Source organism: Haliotis rubra, unplaced genomic scaffold (assembly GCF_003918875.1).
Source record: "Haliotis rubra isolate DU_JTF1 unplaced genomic scaffold, ASM391887v1 Scf354, whole genome shotgun sequence".
Taxonomy (NCBI): Eukaryota; Metazoa; Mollusca; class Gastropoda; order Lepetellida; family Haliotidae; genus Haliotis; species Haliotis rubra.
Genome location: NW_025767029.1, coordinates 199,655 through 218,259, shown reverse-complemented (window position 1 = coordinate 218,259; position 18,605 = coordinate 199,655). Strand labels below are relative to the sequence as shown.

General features: G+C 40.6%; 1 protein-coding gene across 3 annotated transcripts in view; it reads left to right on the top strand.

The window, feature by feature from the left end:
- The first annotated feature begins 6,728 nt into the window (after window positions 1–6,728).
- Window positions 6,729–18,605, top strand: part of LOC124285161 — a 68,942-nt gene continuing 57,065 nt past the window's right edge. For 2 of the 3 annotated variants that reach the window (XR_006900741.1, XM_046721338.1), the window contains exons 1-4: window positions 6,747–6,817; window positions 9,481–9,533; window positions 12,892–12,967; window positions 13,446–13,588. Coding sequence is in view for 2 of the 3 variants with exons in the window: in XM_046721338.1 (XP_046577294.1) it covers window positions 6,748–6,817; window positions 9,481–9,533; window positions 12,892–12,967; window positions 13,446–13,588 (342 nt within the window). In the remaining variant the exon portion in view is untranslated. Of the gene's footprint in view, window positions 6,818–9,480; window positions 9,534–12,891; window positions 12,968–13,445; window positions 13,589–18,605 lie in introns of all 3 variants that reach the window. The other variant, XM_046721337.1, reaches the window with a different exon arrangement.

Genomic DNA, 18,605 nt, shown 5'->3' with positions numbered 1-18,605 from the left:
CTCTGTGTTGGGGTTTTCTTCCTAACTCACCTTAGTTATGGCATGATTTTTTAATAGTCCAGGCAGTGGTTACCAAGTTCGGGCTTAAACCACCTACCAGGTGCTATCGAAGGGAGCAGGTCCCTATTTGTCCATCCTTACATTAGGCCATCCACATTCTCTTTCATGTCTCTCATTTCCAAACTGGTGCTGATGAGGGGCCGGCGAATATTTTTTACAACAAAGTCAGTTCTTCAAAACTGGCACTTTCTTTATTTTTGGAGAGATTTATCACCTTTTGTAGTTTTTTTTTTTTGGCTACCGGTCAAAGGCTGTCGTCCACTGGTAGCACACTGGTTGCAGGTCCACAGTTTGTTTAATTTCCAAGCGCAATACGAATTGACACCATAGAAGACAAGGGGAAAACGCCATCAAAAATTGGTATATTGTTACATCATTTCCTACGACAAAACACGAGACAGTGTAAATCTCGGGTGTCGTAGCATCTATGAAATAATGTAAGCTCACTTTATATATCAACCCTTATGTTATTTCCGACGGCAATTCTTCAACTATTGCCACATTCAAATTTAACAAGTAGTTCTCATACTACCACCGACCTCAATGTAAAAAAAATCGGAGATACACCGCCAACCAAGCAACGGACCTGTATCCCCCTGAAGACCTTTATCGCAAATTTGTGATTATTACACATCCCTGACAATTGATGAAATTCTGCGTAGAATGTAGCCTATAAATACGTGTATACTGAACATCATTGAAAACGCACCAGTCTAAAATTGTCCATATTTTCTTCAAGATGGATTTCAGCATGACAATGATCAATGAATATAACTCACATGAAGTCGAAGGGCATGTCGAGTTGAGAAAATGCTTTAGGAACAAATTCCTGTCCACAGTATGACTCTTTAATTCCAAAATGCATCAACATGCAGTCACGCCCTGAAAAAAGCGCGAATTTCATTCTGAAATCATACTGACTGTGACAATAAAAGCAGGTGTATGAGAACCGATTCTCATTGCTTCACTAACGATTGTGTAACGAGATGCCGAGGTTAACACCTCACGAGAACGTGCACTAGGCATGATTCAGGTTGGCACCAGCAGCAGGAATATTGCTCGACAACTTGGACTTGGCCACTCCACCATCGTTAGGCTTCATAGACGACATCAGTAGACAGGGAGCACCCGTGACCTTCAATGACCTTGGCAACAACGTGTTACGACGCTCCATCAGGATCGCCATATTGACCTTGTCCATATCAGTGATTGAACAATGCCGACTGCTGCGACGCCGTCTACACGCTACAGGGCTCCATGCTCGACGCCCTTACGTTGGACCAATTCTGACTGAAAGACACCGTAACGATCGTATACAATGGGCTAGCAGGCATTTTCAGTAAAGGTTACAACAATGGCATGGTTTGGTAGTCACTGACGAGTCACGTCTTCATCTACGTAATGCTGACGGGCGATTACGTGTTTGGCGTAGACGTGGTGAACGTTATGCTGATGAGTGTGTGGTTCAGACAGACCTGTGGGTGGTGGGAGTGTCATGGTCTGGGATGGAATAAATTACAATCACAGGACTGCCTTCATGTCTGTCAAGGGAGAGTTAATGCCCTTTATTACCTGTGAGCAGCTTCTTCAGAATCAAATCGTATCTGTCTTCCATCACCACCAAGATGTCCATACTTTTCAACAGGACAACGGACGGGCACACACAATAAGACTTTCCATGCAGTATCTGGTCCAGCAACACATCCAGGTTATTCATTGGCCAGCACAGTCGCCAGATGTAACAAAACACACACACACACACACATATTCAGCACTTGTGGGACGAAATTGGTCAAAGTCATTCGCGGCGACAACAGTTGCGAAACATCCGGGAACTTGATGCTGCACTACTGCAGAAGTGGAATGCCATCCTCAAGAACTCTATTCGGACGCTTATTGACTCAATGAGGATACGTTGAACTGTATGTGTCAATGCAAATGGCGGTCACACGCGATATTGACTTTTTGATTTGACCCCACGTGTGTTTGATCCTTTCTGACTGGAACATTTCAATGAATGAGAGTCTTTTCTGTGTTGTTGTTTTTGTCAGTCGTCCATCTGTTTTTATCCACTCAAAAATTATTAATTCCTTACACGTGCTTTTAATAATCTGAACTTTTAAAGGGGTGCGTTTTCAATGATGTTCAGCATATAAATATGAATAGTACGTTTTGATCAGCAGTTTTTCACACATTTCATTTTGTTTTTAAATTCAGACACTATGTTTCTGACGCATACTTAATGTACCATACACCTGTTATCCAATTAGTCGGTTGCAGCATGAATACCAGCCATCATAGTTTGAAATAGAAAATTTAGCCCTTATAAAATGTGCCCATCAGTCAGTGCTGTGAGTCATTATATGTGTTAATTCATTTATCCATTTTTTACAAAAGTTTAACACCATTCAACCTCTACACATAAGTACTCATTTACAGAGATTTGTCTCAACAAACAACCTATCATCTGACCACCCAAGAGGATGTGTATGATAGAATTATATGTGTATAGAATGACATATGTATCTTCTTGTTTTAGTAACACTATGTTGATAAAATATTGCACGTGACAGACCATATACTATCTAGCTATAGCTTTATATTCTGATTTTCATTCAACGGTTCTGATGAAACTTTAATGTTATGTCGGTTTGTTAGGAATTAACATAGAAAATGTGTTTAAAATCAAATATGTGTTTGATGACATAAATTCCAAAGCTGGGGATATAGTATTAGGCTACCTCCATGTTCACCTTGTCAGCGAGACCAGCGAGACATCTCACAAACGATTCACTGTATTTTCTTCATATTTGACACAAAGCATCATCTTGGGAAGGTGCAGGTTGACTGGTCATGCTTTTGTTATCCCCCGCAACGCGTTTTGCTTCCGTGCGTCCGTGCACATTTGTATTTTCCGGAGCAGAACTTTAAAACCGTTCAATATTTCTTCACCAAACTTGGCACATGGATAGATCTGGTGGTGTACTGGTGCCTTTTGGTAGTTTTGGAATTCTGATTAAATTATTCTTTGGCGTTTCCATGGCAACAAGTTTGACTTAGATTGAAATTGGTGGTTGTGCTCCTTTCTGGAGCAGAACTCTAAAACCGTTCAGTGTTTCTTCACCAAACTTGGCACATACATACATCTGGTGGTGTACTGGTGCCTTTTGGTAGTTTTGGAATTCTGAATAAAATATTTTTGGCATTTCCATGGCAACAAGTTTGACTTAGATTGAAATTGGTAGTTGTGCTCCTTTCTTTCGCTTTGTGGAACGGGGCCCAGAACTTTTAAAACCTTTCTATACCCTCCTTCCACTTTTCTATATGCACACCAAAACATTTGACATAATCATAACTCGTAGACATATTCATGAAGAGTATTTTGCCATTGCGGGGGATATTGATGACTTTGTCTTCTTGTTGACATTTAACTTCATCTTAAACTACAACCTTCACTTTCATTACTTTCTAAGTTTGATTTGATAATTTGCGGCGGGGGATTATGTCACCTTAGTGACAATGCTTGTCTTCTTGTGTTTTCGTTTTTCATACTTTCAAATACTTGCGTGTCACAGTAAATTCATCCGTTGGATTTTCCTCCCGCTCTATTAATTCATCTCGGTCCATCAATCTGTCGGAAAGCGACGCTAGCGTCCGATCACCAGCCATTTTCATCCAAGCTTGCCGAAACTAAATCTGACGTCATGGAAAACATGACGTCATTTTATTGTGTTACGTTCCATAGACGTCGCTCGGAGCAGGGAACAAATAGAGAATCTCACCCAAGTGTCTACTGAATTATATCAACACGAGTTGATAAAGTTACAAATATCCGTGGCTTGCCGAGGATATTTTTACCTTTATCAACGAGTGTTGATATAATTGATATCAGCAGACACGAGGGTGAGATTCTGTTTATCATCAAAAATCATACTTCATTACTTTTCAATGTAAAATGTACATCTCTCAACACTGTACTACCATACGTCCACGGGTTAATAACGGTGGTACTAATTAAACGACGGGGTCTATAACGGCGATCATGGGGTTTCACTCTGTCTACATTGTTACCACCACATTTGCTTCTTAGTTCATATAAGACGAGCAGAATTCACATTGGACTAAGAGAAGGTAAAGTATCTTTCATTTTTAAAAACGATCGTAAAACTTTATACAGAATTCGGCTTATTCAGTGCAAATGTACAGAGCACTTATAAATAACAACGTATGGAATTCGTTTTCCTAGAGAAGTCATACATGGCTATAAATGTATGACTATGTATCTAAATGGCTCAACGGAGCAAGGTGCAGAGTCATCCCACGGATCACATCCTTACCTTGCACTAAAGTACTGTCGAAAATAGATAAATAACTGGGGTTTTTTTTCACATTTATCTCTACAAGTTATGTAGTTGATATGTGAAAGTGTGAAATATCTGTTAAACTAAGTTCGGCCTAACTACAGTCTCAGTGGTTGGGAGATAGGAAACGTTAAAACAGGACTTTACTGATGAGAGATTAGTGTAGAAATGAGCAATGCAGGGTTTTCCTAAAGTCCAAAGCGACTTATTTAGAACAGACCATGGCTTTATGCAAATTAGTGTGCGATGATATTGTATTACAAAGGACACTTATTAAATGCCCATTTTGAAATTAGACTTAGCTTCATTATAAACGATAGTTGACGTAAAATATAATAACTTTTAAGCTGAAACTATTTAGGATGTAGCTACCATGGAGTCTCGCTGTCACTATAAAAAGAAACAGATAGGAGGGGTCGTCTCAAAAGCAAAACCAGGACGGGTGTCGCAGACGATGGTTGGGATCGGGCTGGGAGATAAGATAATCCTTTAGGGGAATTTAACTGGGGAAGTACACGGCATGTCATAACAATTTGCAAATAATATCCAGTCCTGTCGATCTTCGGGTGGTCATGCCACCTATCTATTTTGAGACATTTAATACGATGCTTTTCTATGGTTATCAGGTATCATACTCTTTTATATATTGCTGGATCGTATCAAAGAAGAGGCGACCAAAAACAATATTCTGTCTCAGAAAGTAAAGCAGGTAGGAGGTACACGTAAATCTCGCCTTTAATACGCACAAAATCAAAATTAACCTAAAATGCCCATAATTTTAATCGAGCTTACAATAGTCTTACCTAAGTTTTTTAACACTATATAGTCTTGCTTGTATCTCCCCGGGATAAGACCGGTGAAATCTAAGATCGTGACCTTAGTTACCTGCTATAACAGGGTCCATTGTACGATTCCGACAATATCATTATCAGGTATTTATGAATCATTATCCAATGGTGAGTCAACTGTTCACATGAAAAAAAGTCAACGCTCGGTCGTGCAGGAATAGGGATTTGCATGAGTCATTTCATTAGCCACCAATGCGTATTTTCAGTGATTTATCATTGGTTGTCTTGGAATTTCTAAGATCGATGTTTCGCTGAAAGATCAAATATGCCGACAGTACTTTATTTAAGAATGACAGTTCGCTCTACCCCCATGTATAGTGTAATAAAGTACACTTTTGCCCTGGACTATTAGTGTAAGTACGAGGACAATACATCAGTTTCATCTGGATTTACTGTTCTAAATTTACGTTGGTAGTAGAAGTGCGACGTTCGTCTTGCCCCATATGGTTTACGATAATCACAGATGGAATTAATATAATGTAGAGGAGATGTTTAACCCGAACGTTAACCGTCTTCGAACTGTTTATCATTTGTTTTCCTGGTAACGTGCGTCTAACGAAGGGGGGCAGACACGTCAATAGGACACCACGTCAGTTAGCCCTGAACGAGGATTGTGAAGTTTGTTCACCGACAAACACTTTTCTGTTTGTTTTCTGCTTTAGTAGATTAATCGTTGATGTGTATTAAATTTTGCCTCTTAGAAAAGAAAATACATGTTCGCTCTACCCACATGTATAGTGTTTAAAAGAACTAGCGTCCTAGTGCTTTAATAATTCAGGACAAAACCATACTATTACACTAGATACGTGGAGGTAGAGCGAACTGTACTTCTTAAACACTGTATACTACCTTTCAATCATATTAACAGGAAAACTCATATAACATCATAATACTATTATCTGGTAGTTTTCCTGATGATATACGAATGAAACACATATTCAGTGCTGTGTGATGTATTACATAAGTCCTATTTCTTTATTTATTCCCTGCATTTTTGTAGGAATCATGAGTGAGTGAGTTATTATGATGACTTTGAACAACATTACAGGTATACCACACGTGTCAGCTAATCATAAAGCAATACTGTAACACACAGCGCAGTGCTAATTGGTTCGTGCCGTAAACTCTTTACTTTGAAATTCATGAGGTTTGCAGTGTAAGAAAAAAATAAAATAAATGAACCATTTTCAAATTTAATCTAGCACCTCTATGTCATACATTGAACCAAATATGTTTACATTTTTGAAACAATTACAATGATTAGATCTAATACTTTATTGATGAAATCTGAATCTAGATCACAGATTATTGTACCTAAAATACCAACAGTATCACATCACTGGAGAACATAATAGACATATTCAGTATCACATGCCAGGAGAACACATTTATGTATATTCAGTCTTTGACACCCCACCTACTCCAAATAAACTCGCCCGTACCGTGATTCCATGCGACATCACGAGACTGTGAAAAAAATGGCGCTCTTCAGCGACGAGAAGTTACGGTACCTGCGAATTTTGGGATTGAAATTTGACGCCACAGAAGGTATGTTATACACAAACATTCAATGAAAGACAATGAGAGGGCGTCAGTCACTTCTAAATCCAGGGATAATTTTGACTGACATTATGTTATACACTCACTGGTGGGGGTTAATATTTCTGTCTGCAACTCTTAGTTCAAATGTTGAGAGGTGAAATTGGTTTTTATTGATACCCAAATTTGGCCGTAAAGACACAACATGTTTGTTTATCATCTCAAGAAGCGAAATGAAAGTAAATGTTTATCTGTGGTAAGGTTCGACATTTGTAGCAAGTTAAGTTTACGAATTTGACAAGCTGATGACTGTTTGCAAGGGTCTGAAACTTCCGGTGCGCGATATGATCATGACAGACCCATGTCTGTATTTTACTTGTTTACTGTGTGAGCAAATACTTTATATCATCTGTACATATGTATACATAAATGGTTTGTTTTTTCTATTTCACTTCACGTGCCTATGACCCGCTGATGACAAAGACTAATCGACCAGAAAGTTTTGACCAAACGTTTCAGAGGGTTGCAGGGCCAAAGGAAAGTCAAAAGGGCCATAGATTAAGGCCAATATAAAGAATGTTGTGGTTCCCACACCTCTTTAAAATTTAGAGTAGGTAGGTCGGAATATTTTTTTACATGTTTTTTTAAGAAGTATATTACGAACTAATAACACATTTATTAAGGTGTAATTGTTTATTCAATCAACCTTGCGGCCATCATATTGACTTTCTCTATCAGAAGGACCAATATCTGTTGGCGCCGGGAAAAAACAGCGGGATTTGAAAGCATATTTTATTCATCCCACTTAAAAAATATAGGGATGACACCAGAATTCTAGGGTCAGTCGGGTAATCGGAACCACAACATTTTTTTTAGGCCTAAAGTCAAATAAGAACATACAAACTAACATGTATTTTATACGTTTTATTATATGTGGAATTGATTCCCATAACAGATATTACCAGTTTCAGCAATCTACATTGCGTTGTCAATATATTTCTATCAATATGTAGTAATAATAGTAATAATATATAGTATGTATCAATAACTTGTCACACATCTGTTCATAATCCACACATCTTTAAAGTTCACTACAGCCACTTTTGGTATATCAGGGCATGTTTTTTTCTTCTAACTGTCTTGTCACAAGCGACACATTTTACAGGCATGGTTACCAATTTGAATTGAGGTTGAACTATTCGTCTTACATAGCATTCTGTCTGAACTGACAATGATTGATATAAATCATTATATAAAAAGTTGTATTGTTGACTATACTCATTAAATAAACACTTAACCACTCGTAGATGTTTTAAATAAACAACACTGAGACATTCTGAGTTGTTTAGTTTGGCCCTTTTGACTTTAATTTATGGCTCTTTTAGACTTTCCCATGGTTCTTTTGACTTTTCTTTGACCTTATTGATTTTTTCAGTTTTGGCCCTTTTGTCCTTTGGCCTTTTTAAACTATTCCCTTTGCAGGTGATAAAACTCTGAACACCTAGAATGAGGAGATGGGTGCTGGTATTCATAGGAAGTCAACTCCCTTAGACATCAACTGCTGGCTGTTTACACCCAGTGCTGTTTTAGCTGCTGATCTCTGTTGGTTTTAACTCCATGCTAAATCACTTGATGGTTGAAGTTCAGTTTTTTTCAAGGTATACGCAGAGGCTGTTCAACCCCAGTTCTATAAACCATTATTGTAGTATGGGTGTTTGTGCAGTCAATTGCAATAAATAAAAAGGTTTCCAATGTTCACCCTCAAAAACAGAGTCAAAAGGGATAGTGACTTTTTCACTGGATAATGTTTCACTTTTATTTACTATTATATGATATCAGTTTTATTCTTATGAATTGAAAAAGAAATGATTGATTTCACAAAATCAATAACATTGTGTAAATATTCCTATATATAAATATATTCTGTGAGGGGTTTATCTATTCGTCAAAAAATGCTGATTGGATGCTAGATGACTAGTTGATAGTCTATTAATTGATTGACTCTTTGTAGGCTGATGGTATGCAATACTCTTAATCTCTGTTGATCAGATGGCTTCCAAGAGTTTTCATTTCTTGAAGCTGTATTTTTGGATGGATAGGATATTTTGAATTAATTTGGTGACTTAACACCTTGGAAAACTGATACAGATTGGTGCTTCCTTTTAGGCTTCAGTCTGGTGGGGGCCATGCCAATTTAAACTTTTCAGAGGGGTACACAAAGTCTGTGGTCCAGACTACTAGTTATCCGACTTCCATTTTGTGGAAGCCACTGTGGCTGAGCGGGTTAAACGTCTGACTTTGTGTGCTGGCGATTGGGTGCCTGAATCTGAGGGTGTGGGTTCAATTCATGGACGAGACTCAACCCTACACAAGTACTAGAAGCTGTACGTTACTGAGAAAGTGTAATCCAAAATATGAGACGGATGTTATTTCTTGACAAGTCAAAATATATTTTGGGGTTAGTGAAATGTTCGTTGCATATTTTCCTCATATATTTTTCATATATTGACCTTTGCACTTTTGACCATGCTGTTAAATACTATTGAAGAAGCATCAGTGTTCACAAGAATATCATGTATTGACTAGTTTGAATTGTAGTACATGTTGAGTGAACTTTGGGTGAGATACAGAAACTCTAGCTCCAGTGTGCATGTTTCATAATTTATTTGCAGATGACATAAAGAAGACCTACAAGAAACTCGCCCTACAACATCACCCTGATAAGGTTTGTATTTAAATTGTAATTTTCTGTGTTGCAAGAGTTTTGTGATGCGGAAATTGGCTAATGTGGGACATAGGAGATATTTAAATTTTAATGTTTGCTGAGGAACACACAATAATAATTATTGTACCAAATTCTTGACCAGAATTAATAAATTGTACAGAACTGTGACAGTAGATCATTTCAGTACTTTACAGGATATTATATCTCCTCTCAACACCCATGATATTCTTGACTGCACCTCGTGTTTTAGGTCAAGGTAAAATCCTGGTTGTCTTTACATAATTTGATATGCATGTTTTTCCAAGACAGGACTAGATAGGTGGAGATATTAAATGATAGCATCCCCCCTACTTGGTTGGTTGGTTGTTTGGTTGGTTATTTTGTTGTTTAAAGCAGCACACCGCAATATACCACTTTTCACCAGCTATATGAAGGTGGTAGGTAAATATTCGAGTCCATCTGCACAATGTGTGGGTCAATGTATATTTTTTGTAACTTAAACAGTTGAATATTGAGGGATGTGTACTAACTGGGTTATTTTTAACCCAACAAATCGCGGATGATTAGAAAATGACATGTTATAAATTTAACCTGTATTTAGATGACCAGCAACCAAAGTTACGCCTTAATTATGGGGACCATATGCACCTCTTGATGGTTCCCCGACATGAATTACACTATCTCTCTGCTGACGATTGTCGGTGTACCTGACAAGAAAGATTTCCAGACATACCAGTCACAGGCATAAGTGACCAGTGATAGTCATCACTCATTTGTGCACAAAAGTGTCTCCTTATCTAGCAGTCATGTTTACCTCCTCAATGTCGCGGGGCTCAAGATTGATTGCAGCTAGTAGAAGTAGTCAGTGCTAGTCACCAGTCTTTTTTATATTTCATTTTTCAGGATATAGTGTAACAAGTATCTTCTATTCCTGCGTATTTCCAATACTAGAATGTAAAAAATCTGTATCGAAATGTTGCACTCACGAATAAAAGAAGTTGTTATCCAAAAAGTTTGTTCTATATTGTACTTCCCAACTTCTAAAATGCCACTCAAAGAAATTCAATAGTCAATTTCATTATCCTCCGTCGCACGTTTAGTGCGAAGCGGGGGATATGGTGTTAGGCTCCGTCCGTACAAATTGGAATATCTTGAGAACCCTTGACCAGATTCTTTTCATATTTGGTCCCTAGGTTCATCACAGTATGCGAAAGGTCCCAGTCAGGTTTGGTGACCTTACCTTCATTTTAAGGTCACAAGGCTACGTTAACATTTTACCCATGCAGGGGTGGAAATAACCCATTGGCTGACGTCAGAGTCCAGTGTTTTTTTCTGTCGGGCAAGCAAATTTGTATACTACCGACAATAAGTATGGGAACACCCAAATATCAAAGTATAACAAAGTAAATGTAAAGTGGCAGTGTCGGTTTATTACAAGGGTATCTAAAACATTATTTGTTCTTACAATGTAATGGATTTATGGGCAGATATCATTGACTGCAATGCCAGTACAAGCAGCGGAAGAGGATAGGGGTCAAAACTGAAAGTCACAGTATCAATAGTGGGTGTGTCCTCCACGCTGATTGATGCATTCTGTACATCTGCGCCTCATGGACCTGACAAGGGTGCGGAGGGTAGCTTGGGGAATCAACTGCCATTCCATCTGGAGCCACTGTACAAGAACCTGAAGAGTCGGTGCCATTCCATGATTGTCTCTAACACGTCGCCCAAGAATGTCCCATAGATGTTCAATTGGAGCAAGATCCGTGACTAAGCTGGCCACTGCATCACATTCACATTATTTTGTTGCAAGAAGTCTCTAACGACTTCGAGCTCGATGTGGTCTGGCATTGTCATCTTGCAGCTGTGCTCCGCACCAATGGTGTTCAAAGCTGGAAGAACCAGTGGACATAAAATCTCATCCCGTACCTCAATCCAGTCAAATTGCCCTGTACATGGTACAGAGGAGTACGGTGATGTAAGCTGAAGCCTCCCCAAACCATCACAGAGCCACCACCAAATCTGTTCCTCTCCCTCACAGTAGCATCATGGTAACGCTCTCCACGCCTCCTGAAAACCCTAATCCTTCCATCGTTGTGCTCAAGACAGAATCGTGACTCGTCAGTGAAGAGTACCCCGACCACTGTTGCTGATTCCATCTCAAATGTGCTCTGGCCCACGCCAGTCTTGCAGCTCTATGATGTGGGCAGAGATGAGGACGCATCGCTGGACGACGCGGACCGCACATTAGCAGCTCTGAGACGGTTCCTGATGGTTGAGATGCTGACGCTTGTGTTGGTTGCATGTCTGAGCTGCAGCCGTAGAGCACTGGCAGTCGTGAAGCGGTTCCTAAGGGCGTGGAGTACAACATATCGATCGCCTGCCCTTTGTCGTTTTTTCGTGGCCTTCCTGATCGAGCTCTGTCTTGTACTCGACCGGTGGGTTGGAACCGTTCCCTCAGCCTATGAATGACGGAAGGGGACACCTGAAGACTAATTTCCACCAACGCTTCTTAAGGATTCACCATCCTCTAGCCATGCAATGGCCCTGCTTCTTCTGTGGTCGTTTAATGGTCTACGCTGAGGCATGTTGGGGTAATTGTGAGGCTTCAACACTGTCTGCAGTTTCTTTTAAGGAAAAGTTGCCACAACATGCATGGGAAGTCTGTCTTTCTCGTGCACTAAGTTGTTGTGTTTGGGCGTTTGAGTCAGACACAGTGCAGGTGTGTTTTGATACCTTCGTTTTTTGCTGTTTGGGACACTTTTTAATTTCATCAAAACTTCACGAATATTGAAGCAATTGCTTCAACTGTTGTTTTAACATGTCTTTTAAAGTGTCCACTAAGCACATGTCACAGATACATTTCACTTTTATGAATTAATGAAACCACCACTGTCAGGTTTGTGCATGGCGATCAAATTTGAGGGTGTTCCCATACTTTTTGCTTGTAGTATATATCACACTGTACTGTTGTCCAGTTGACTTTCCAATGTTAATTATGTTGTTTATTTAAAATATCAACAAGAATACGGACGGTATAGTGAAAAAATTATCCGGGAAAGTGATTTTACATGTGCCACTGTACCGGAGTACACTAGCAATTTTAATGTTGTTTCCACCGCTGCCATGTCAGCAAGATATCTCAAGAACTGTTTCCTGTATTTTCTTCACATTCGACACCAAGCTTCATCTAGGGAAGGCCCAGGGCCCTGTTTATTTTGGTGACCTTCATGTATTCTTCAAGGTCTCAGCGACACATTGAATATTTCAGTTTGTTAACGTACATGTTCACCTTGTCAGCGACACATCTCACAAACTATTCACTGTATTTTCTTCATATAATCGTTTTTTGTTTCAGTGTCAGAGTGACCCTGAAGCTACTAAAAGGTTTCAGGAACTGAGTGCAGCGTATTATGGGCTACAGAGACTTAAAGGTGAGAGTACTAAGCCCATATAGGCATTCTGGAGACGATATTCTATGGGGATTCCGAGTTTGATTAATTCCCCAGAAATCATTGCCCATTTGTGAGAAGCAGCAATATGCCATGGCATCAGACTCAATTACTAGGTTGATTGCATCCGAAGGTATGGATCATTAATCACTGCGTTGTCTGGTCCAGATTTGTTTTTGGTTTTTACAGGCCGCCATCACAGAGTTGGAATATTGTCAAGTTTAGTTTGCATGAATCTATTCTAAACCAGACATAGGGGCGGTGGGGTAGTCTAGTGGTTAAAGCGTTGACTCGTCACGCCGAAGACCCGGGTTCGAATCCCCACATGGGTACAATGAGTGAAGCCCATTTCTGGTGTCCCCCGCCGTGATATTGCTGGAATATTGCTAAAAGCGGCGTAAAACCAAACTCAGTCAGTCAGTAAACCAGACATATGAATGGTTGATGCCTTTTGTTTCAGAGAGGGAGACACGAGCCTCCTACTGCAACTGTGACCACGCCCACTACCACCATGGGTTTGACTTTGACTCCGACTGCAGCGACTACTATGACTCCGATGATGAATATTCCCAGTTCTATTTCCAAGATGATGATGAGGAGCTGGTAAGATATTGTTCCTTTTGAGTGCTGATCATATCTCTTTGAAATGCCAAATAGAAAGACACCAGTTTATTGCACATTTGTTGGGTTCAGTTTTAAAGTCCTTCATTGCTGATTTTAAAGCTTAAAACAAATGAAGTTGGATCATTTTTATGATTCCATAACCGTTGGGAAAAAACACTTTAGTATTTCATTGCCTTTAAGCCGCTTTTACATATACCCATTTACTTACAGGAGTATATTTGCTTAGGTAAGTAAATAGTACAATTGAAGATATTGAGGCAATTTACTTAAAGGAGTAAATCAAAAGTGTCATTTGCAGGAGTAAGTATACTTTTACTTTACCTCCGAAGCAGGTGTAAATTTACTCCAGGAGTATAAATACTTATGTGAGAAAATTCGTTTTATGACGTTTACATAAGCCAATTTACTTACCATAAGTAAAAAAATTTCCATTATGATTATGTATTATCATTGTTTCATTTAAAGACATAAGTTCATTTGAATTAATATGTTTTCATAGTCTGTCTTTGTTGCTTTTTTCAATTTCTTCTGTACGACCTGTTAAATGACATGGATGTAACTTCATTTATGCTAGGGTTAAACTATATAAGCCCCGTTCACATGCACCTGTTTGCACACTTATGTATAAATACACACATGAGCAAACTATACATATGTGTGTAAATGTGTCATGTGAACGCATTTACTCCGTATGTAAATATACACTAGGAGCAAATTTACATGTGGTCAGGACCAGGTGCAAAAGTATATTCACACATGTGCAAATTTGCACTGCGAGTAAATTGTGTCATGTCATCTTCATTTAGGGTAAAAGTTACATATTACATAACCAAAACATCACATATGGTCTGACAAATGGTGGTAGCCTAGTGGTTAAAGCGTTCGCTCGTCACACCGAAGACCTGGGTTCGGTTCCCCACATGGGTACAATGTGTAAAGCCCATTTCTGGTGTCCCCCGCCGCGTTATTGCTGGAATAATGCTAAAAGTGGCGTAAAACTAAACTCACTCACTCACTCACTCATTCGTACATCCAAAGGTTGGCGAACAGCTTGGTCACTAGCTTTTAAGTAATCCTGCAGTTGTGTACAGATAAGATTGAAAACCCCTTTATTTATTCGGGAAAATATCGTACCATTCTTGTCGTCACTAGGTTTATTCATGTCGTTCCAGCATACAGACGGTCTTTCTTGTGACAGACCTATTGCTACAGCAGTACATATCTAATACTGTGTTTGTCTTCTAAAGCGCCAGTGATAAGAGAACATCTTTCTCTGCTGAAGTTTAGAGGAATAATGAGACAATTTAATGCATTAAATATTTACACTTTCAAGTTTACTCACACTACATAAATTCAATGTGAACGCAAAGTAAATTTACTATTACACACGTATGTATATTTACACATGTGCAAATTTACTTACATGAGTAAAGTTTAAGCATGTGAATGGGGCTTAAGTTCCCGGCAGCCACAGCAGCCACGTTTCCCCAAAACATAGTGTACCATGGGATTTTGGCCAAGTCTTCCTCCAAAGTCAAGTTTTCTTCATCCTACTAAGTTTTCTCATGGTCTATCATGGTATCCATTATGGGCTGTTAGGATAAACAGGCTGCTGAGTGCCGGAAGCTCAAAGGCACAGTACGGCTTCGCCCGTAGTCCACTACGCGTGCCATTACTTTTTCTCCCGACCATTCTGATGGGTTCCCTCATGTTTCTCATGTTTTGATCAAGGTTTTGACACGTTTTGCACGTTCTGTCAATACGATTGTGCCCACAAGCAGCTTGAACCCCAAGATGAAGATGATTTGAATGTTTGCTGGGGACATAGATCGAGTCTTTCCGTCAGCAAGAATGCCAGCATCAGCTGCAGAGAGGGAATGCCAGAGAACGCAACGTGCCATATCTCGCCGGCCCTGTAAACCATATCACGCCTGGGTGCACCATGATAGAACGGACGAATCATCTACCATACAACCTAGCTTGCCGTTAGAATCTATACAAAACGGGCAGCAAGGGTGAAACAACCGTGACAACACGCCAAACAAACGTGGCCGAACGTGACAAAACATGAAAGGACCGTGAGATGACGGGATACACATGCTTCCTGTCCCACTACGAACCGTCTACAAGTTTTGTTACGGCCTATTATGTGCTGTCACGTTTTGTTGCGTTTCCCCTCTGTTTTACTACGGCCTACTAGGTTTCTCATTAGTAACGTGACTGCCGTGCAAATTTTTCAGCAGTTTAAACATCTGGCACGGCAATCACGGACTGTCATGTTTGCTCATCCAGTACCCCTACGCTCTCTCACATCCATCCCCTTTTGTTCCCATTTCAGTACTTTTCAGCGAAACGAGGCTGCCGTGGCCTCCAGGAACATGGTGTAAACCTAGCATTAAGTCAGCAGTCTCAGTTACAGGAGTTTAATTATTTTTCCTTATCCTGACTCATGCTTATTGCTTGTCTTCTTCTTCTTGCGAACATAGTGGAACACGTGTATCTCCCAATTGAAGTTCCCTTCAATAAAGAAATCACTAATTAGTACTCACCACGAGTTACCTCCCTTGCCCAAGCGCGTGAACGAGGGCGCCACCTCCACCCATGTGCCTCACTCTCTCCTTCTTCGCCCAGTGAGCTGGACGTGAGAGCGCCTGTGTCTCCCAACACACTATATCCTTTATTTATATTTAGTTTAGTACCTCTTATACTTAGTATAGAGGTGTTACTAGTATCCTTATTCAACTTGCATTGATTATTAATTGTGTTTCTGCTGTTTATTCACGGTTCGCCGTGATTGTTCAGTAGTTTACGTTAATGAGAATCTGCACAGGTTGTAAACTACGTTATTCCGCTACTGATCCACATTTAAAATGCCCTAGTTGCATTACTCCATGTTCTTTTGTTTCTCGTAAATTGTGTATTAATTTACCAATTTCTGCCTTTGATAAATATTTATGTTCCGTTTTGAGACGGAAGGCAGATAAATCTCGCAAACAATCTTCAGTCATGGCTAATAGATCAGAAGCTAATATTCCCTGTCAACTGTTGACTGACGACTCACCACCGGCTGGTGGCATGCCTGAGTTTCCCTCTTTATATGATGATGACATTCCGATTATCATTCCAGATGTTCGTCATAAGAAACGTCCTGTATCTGCGACTGTCACCTCAGCGCAGATTAACACGCAACCAGAGATGCCTACGCTGACACCAGAGGTTATGACTGAGGGTCCCGTCACTTTCACAGAGAGGCCACCCTCACCGTCAGCGCAGACTGCCTCAGATGACCTGGTCAACCAAATCATGAGGCTGATGGAGGACCGTTACGGTTTACAGAGGCCCCAGAGCCCAACCCATATTAAGTCATACAGGGCCCCAGAGCCCGCCTTGGCTTCGCGTAGGGCCCCAGAGCCCACAAACGCGCCTCTGCGAAGGGCATCCCAGCCCGTAGCAAGCACTTCGCATAGGAAGTCCCAGGCCGCCTCCGCGAAGGAGCTAGAGACTCACCTATTGCGAGGGGCTTCGCGGGGAAGGAGCGCTTCGCCAAACCCTCACCCTGTACATCACAGAGGTCGTTCGCGAAGCAAGCGCTCATATGTCGATTCGGACACTGACTCGATACCTTCGCGAAGGTCGCGAAGGCTAAGTGGCTCCAAATCTACCTCGCCTAGAAGATTTAGAAGAGCTTCGCGAAGCCCCCAGCGTTCGCCGAGGATGTCTCCTCCAAGGTCTCCTTACACTAGCCACTCGTCAGTCCGTTCTCCGCAGTCCTCTCATAGATCTTCCTATAGATCTAGGACTCCGACATATGACCCTACGTCAGAAGAGGAGGATGGTATCATTTTCTCAGATGCTGAGATAAGATATTGGATGGTGAATGAATTACAACTTGCTTCCCCATCAAAGAACGAGGATGCAACTCAGACTTACCTGATGAAGGATGATGATGTAGACAATATCACCTTACCTCCTATTGACCCGATCGCAGCCGTACCAGCTAATCTGGATACAGCCTGCTCCAAATCTTCAAAACTTCAATCTACACATTTCCCGGTCTTCAATGCCAAGAAATTTGCTGGACACAATATGGAACCCTTTTTCAAGGCCCAGGATACTGATGACAACTTTAAACTTATCAGTGATGCCAAGTCCAGAAGTTACAGAGTAGACGATCGCAAACTGGCCCAATTAGATACCATCTCCAGGAGGATGTTCTTCGGATTAAATAGATCTAGAACTATTAATGAGACTCTCTTCTACAGAGGAGGAAGATAGAATGATCTACTCAGCTCTACTCATGCAGAAAAGAGACCACCAATTTCTTACAGAGCACCTATCAGCGCTTACTGAAACTACTACCATGGCTCGTCGGCAAGGTTTACTAGCCTCCTGCTCTTGGGATAAGCAATTCACAGAATCTCTTTACACAGCTCCATGGTCATCGCCCTTACTATTTGGTGGCAACATAAACAAGGTCTCCAAAGAAGTATCTAAAGACTCCAGAGAGGTACTTATGATCAGATCCATGGATACCTTAGCGAACGTCATTAAACAGTCAACACAGAGATACTCGGGCAAGTCTAAGTTTTCAGGGCTACAGAAAGCACGGGACAAGAAACTAGCTGCAGCTAAAGATCCCAAGGATTCTTTTTGTCGCCCATACAGCAAATTTAGAGGAGGATCAGCTAGAGGCAGATCATCCAGAGGTGCCCGTGGATTTAAACGATGAAATTCAGGTTCGGAACGACTGGAGTCTTCCACCCCCAGCCGTTCCAGTACAACCTTCTCAAGTGGGTGGACGCCTTCAACTACACTGGGAAAACTGGGGAATACTACAAGATCCTTATGTATCCAACATCCTACAGCACGGATATCTTATACAACTCAAGGCCAAGCCTCCGTTAACAGTCACCCCGCCAGGGTTCAACGTTCAACCGGCACAACTGCCTATGTTAAGAGAAACAGTAGCGTCTCTGCTAAACAAACAGGCCTTAGA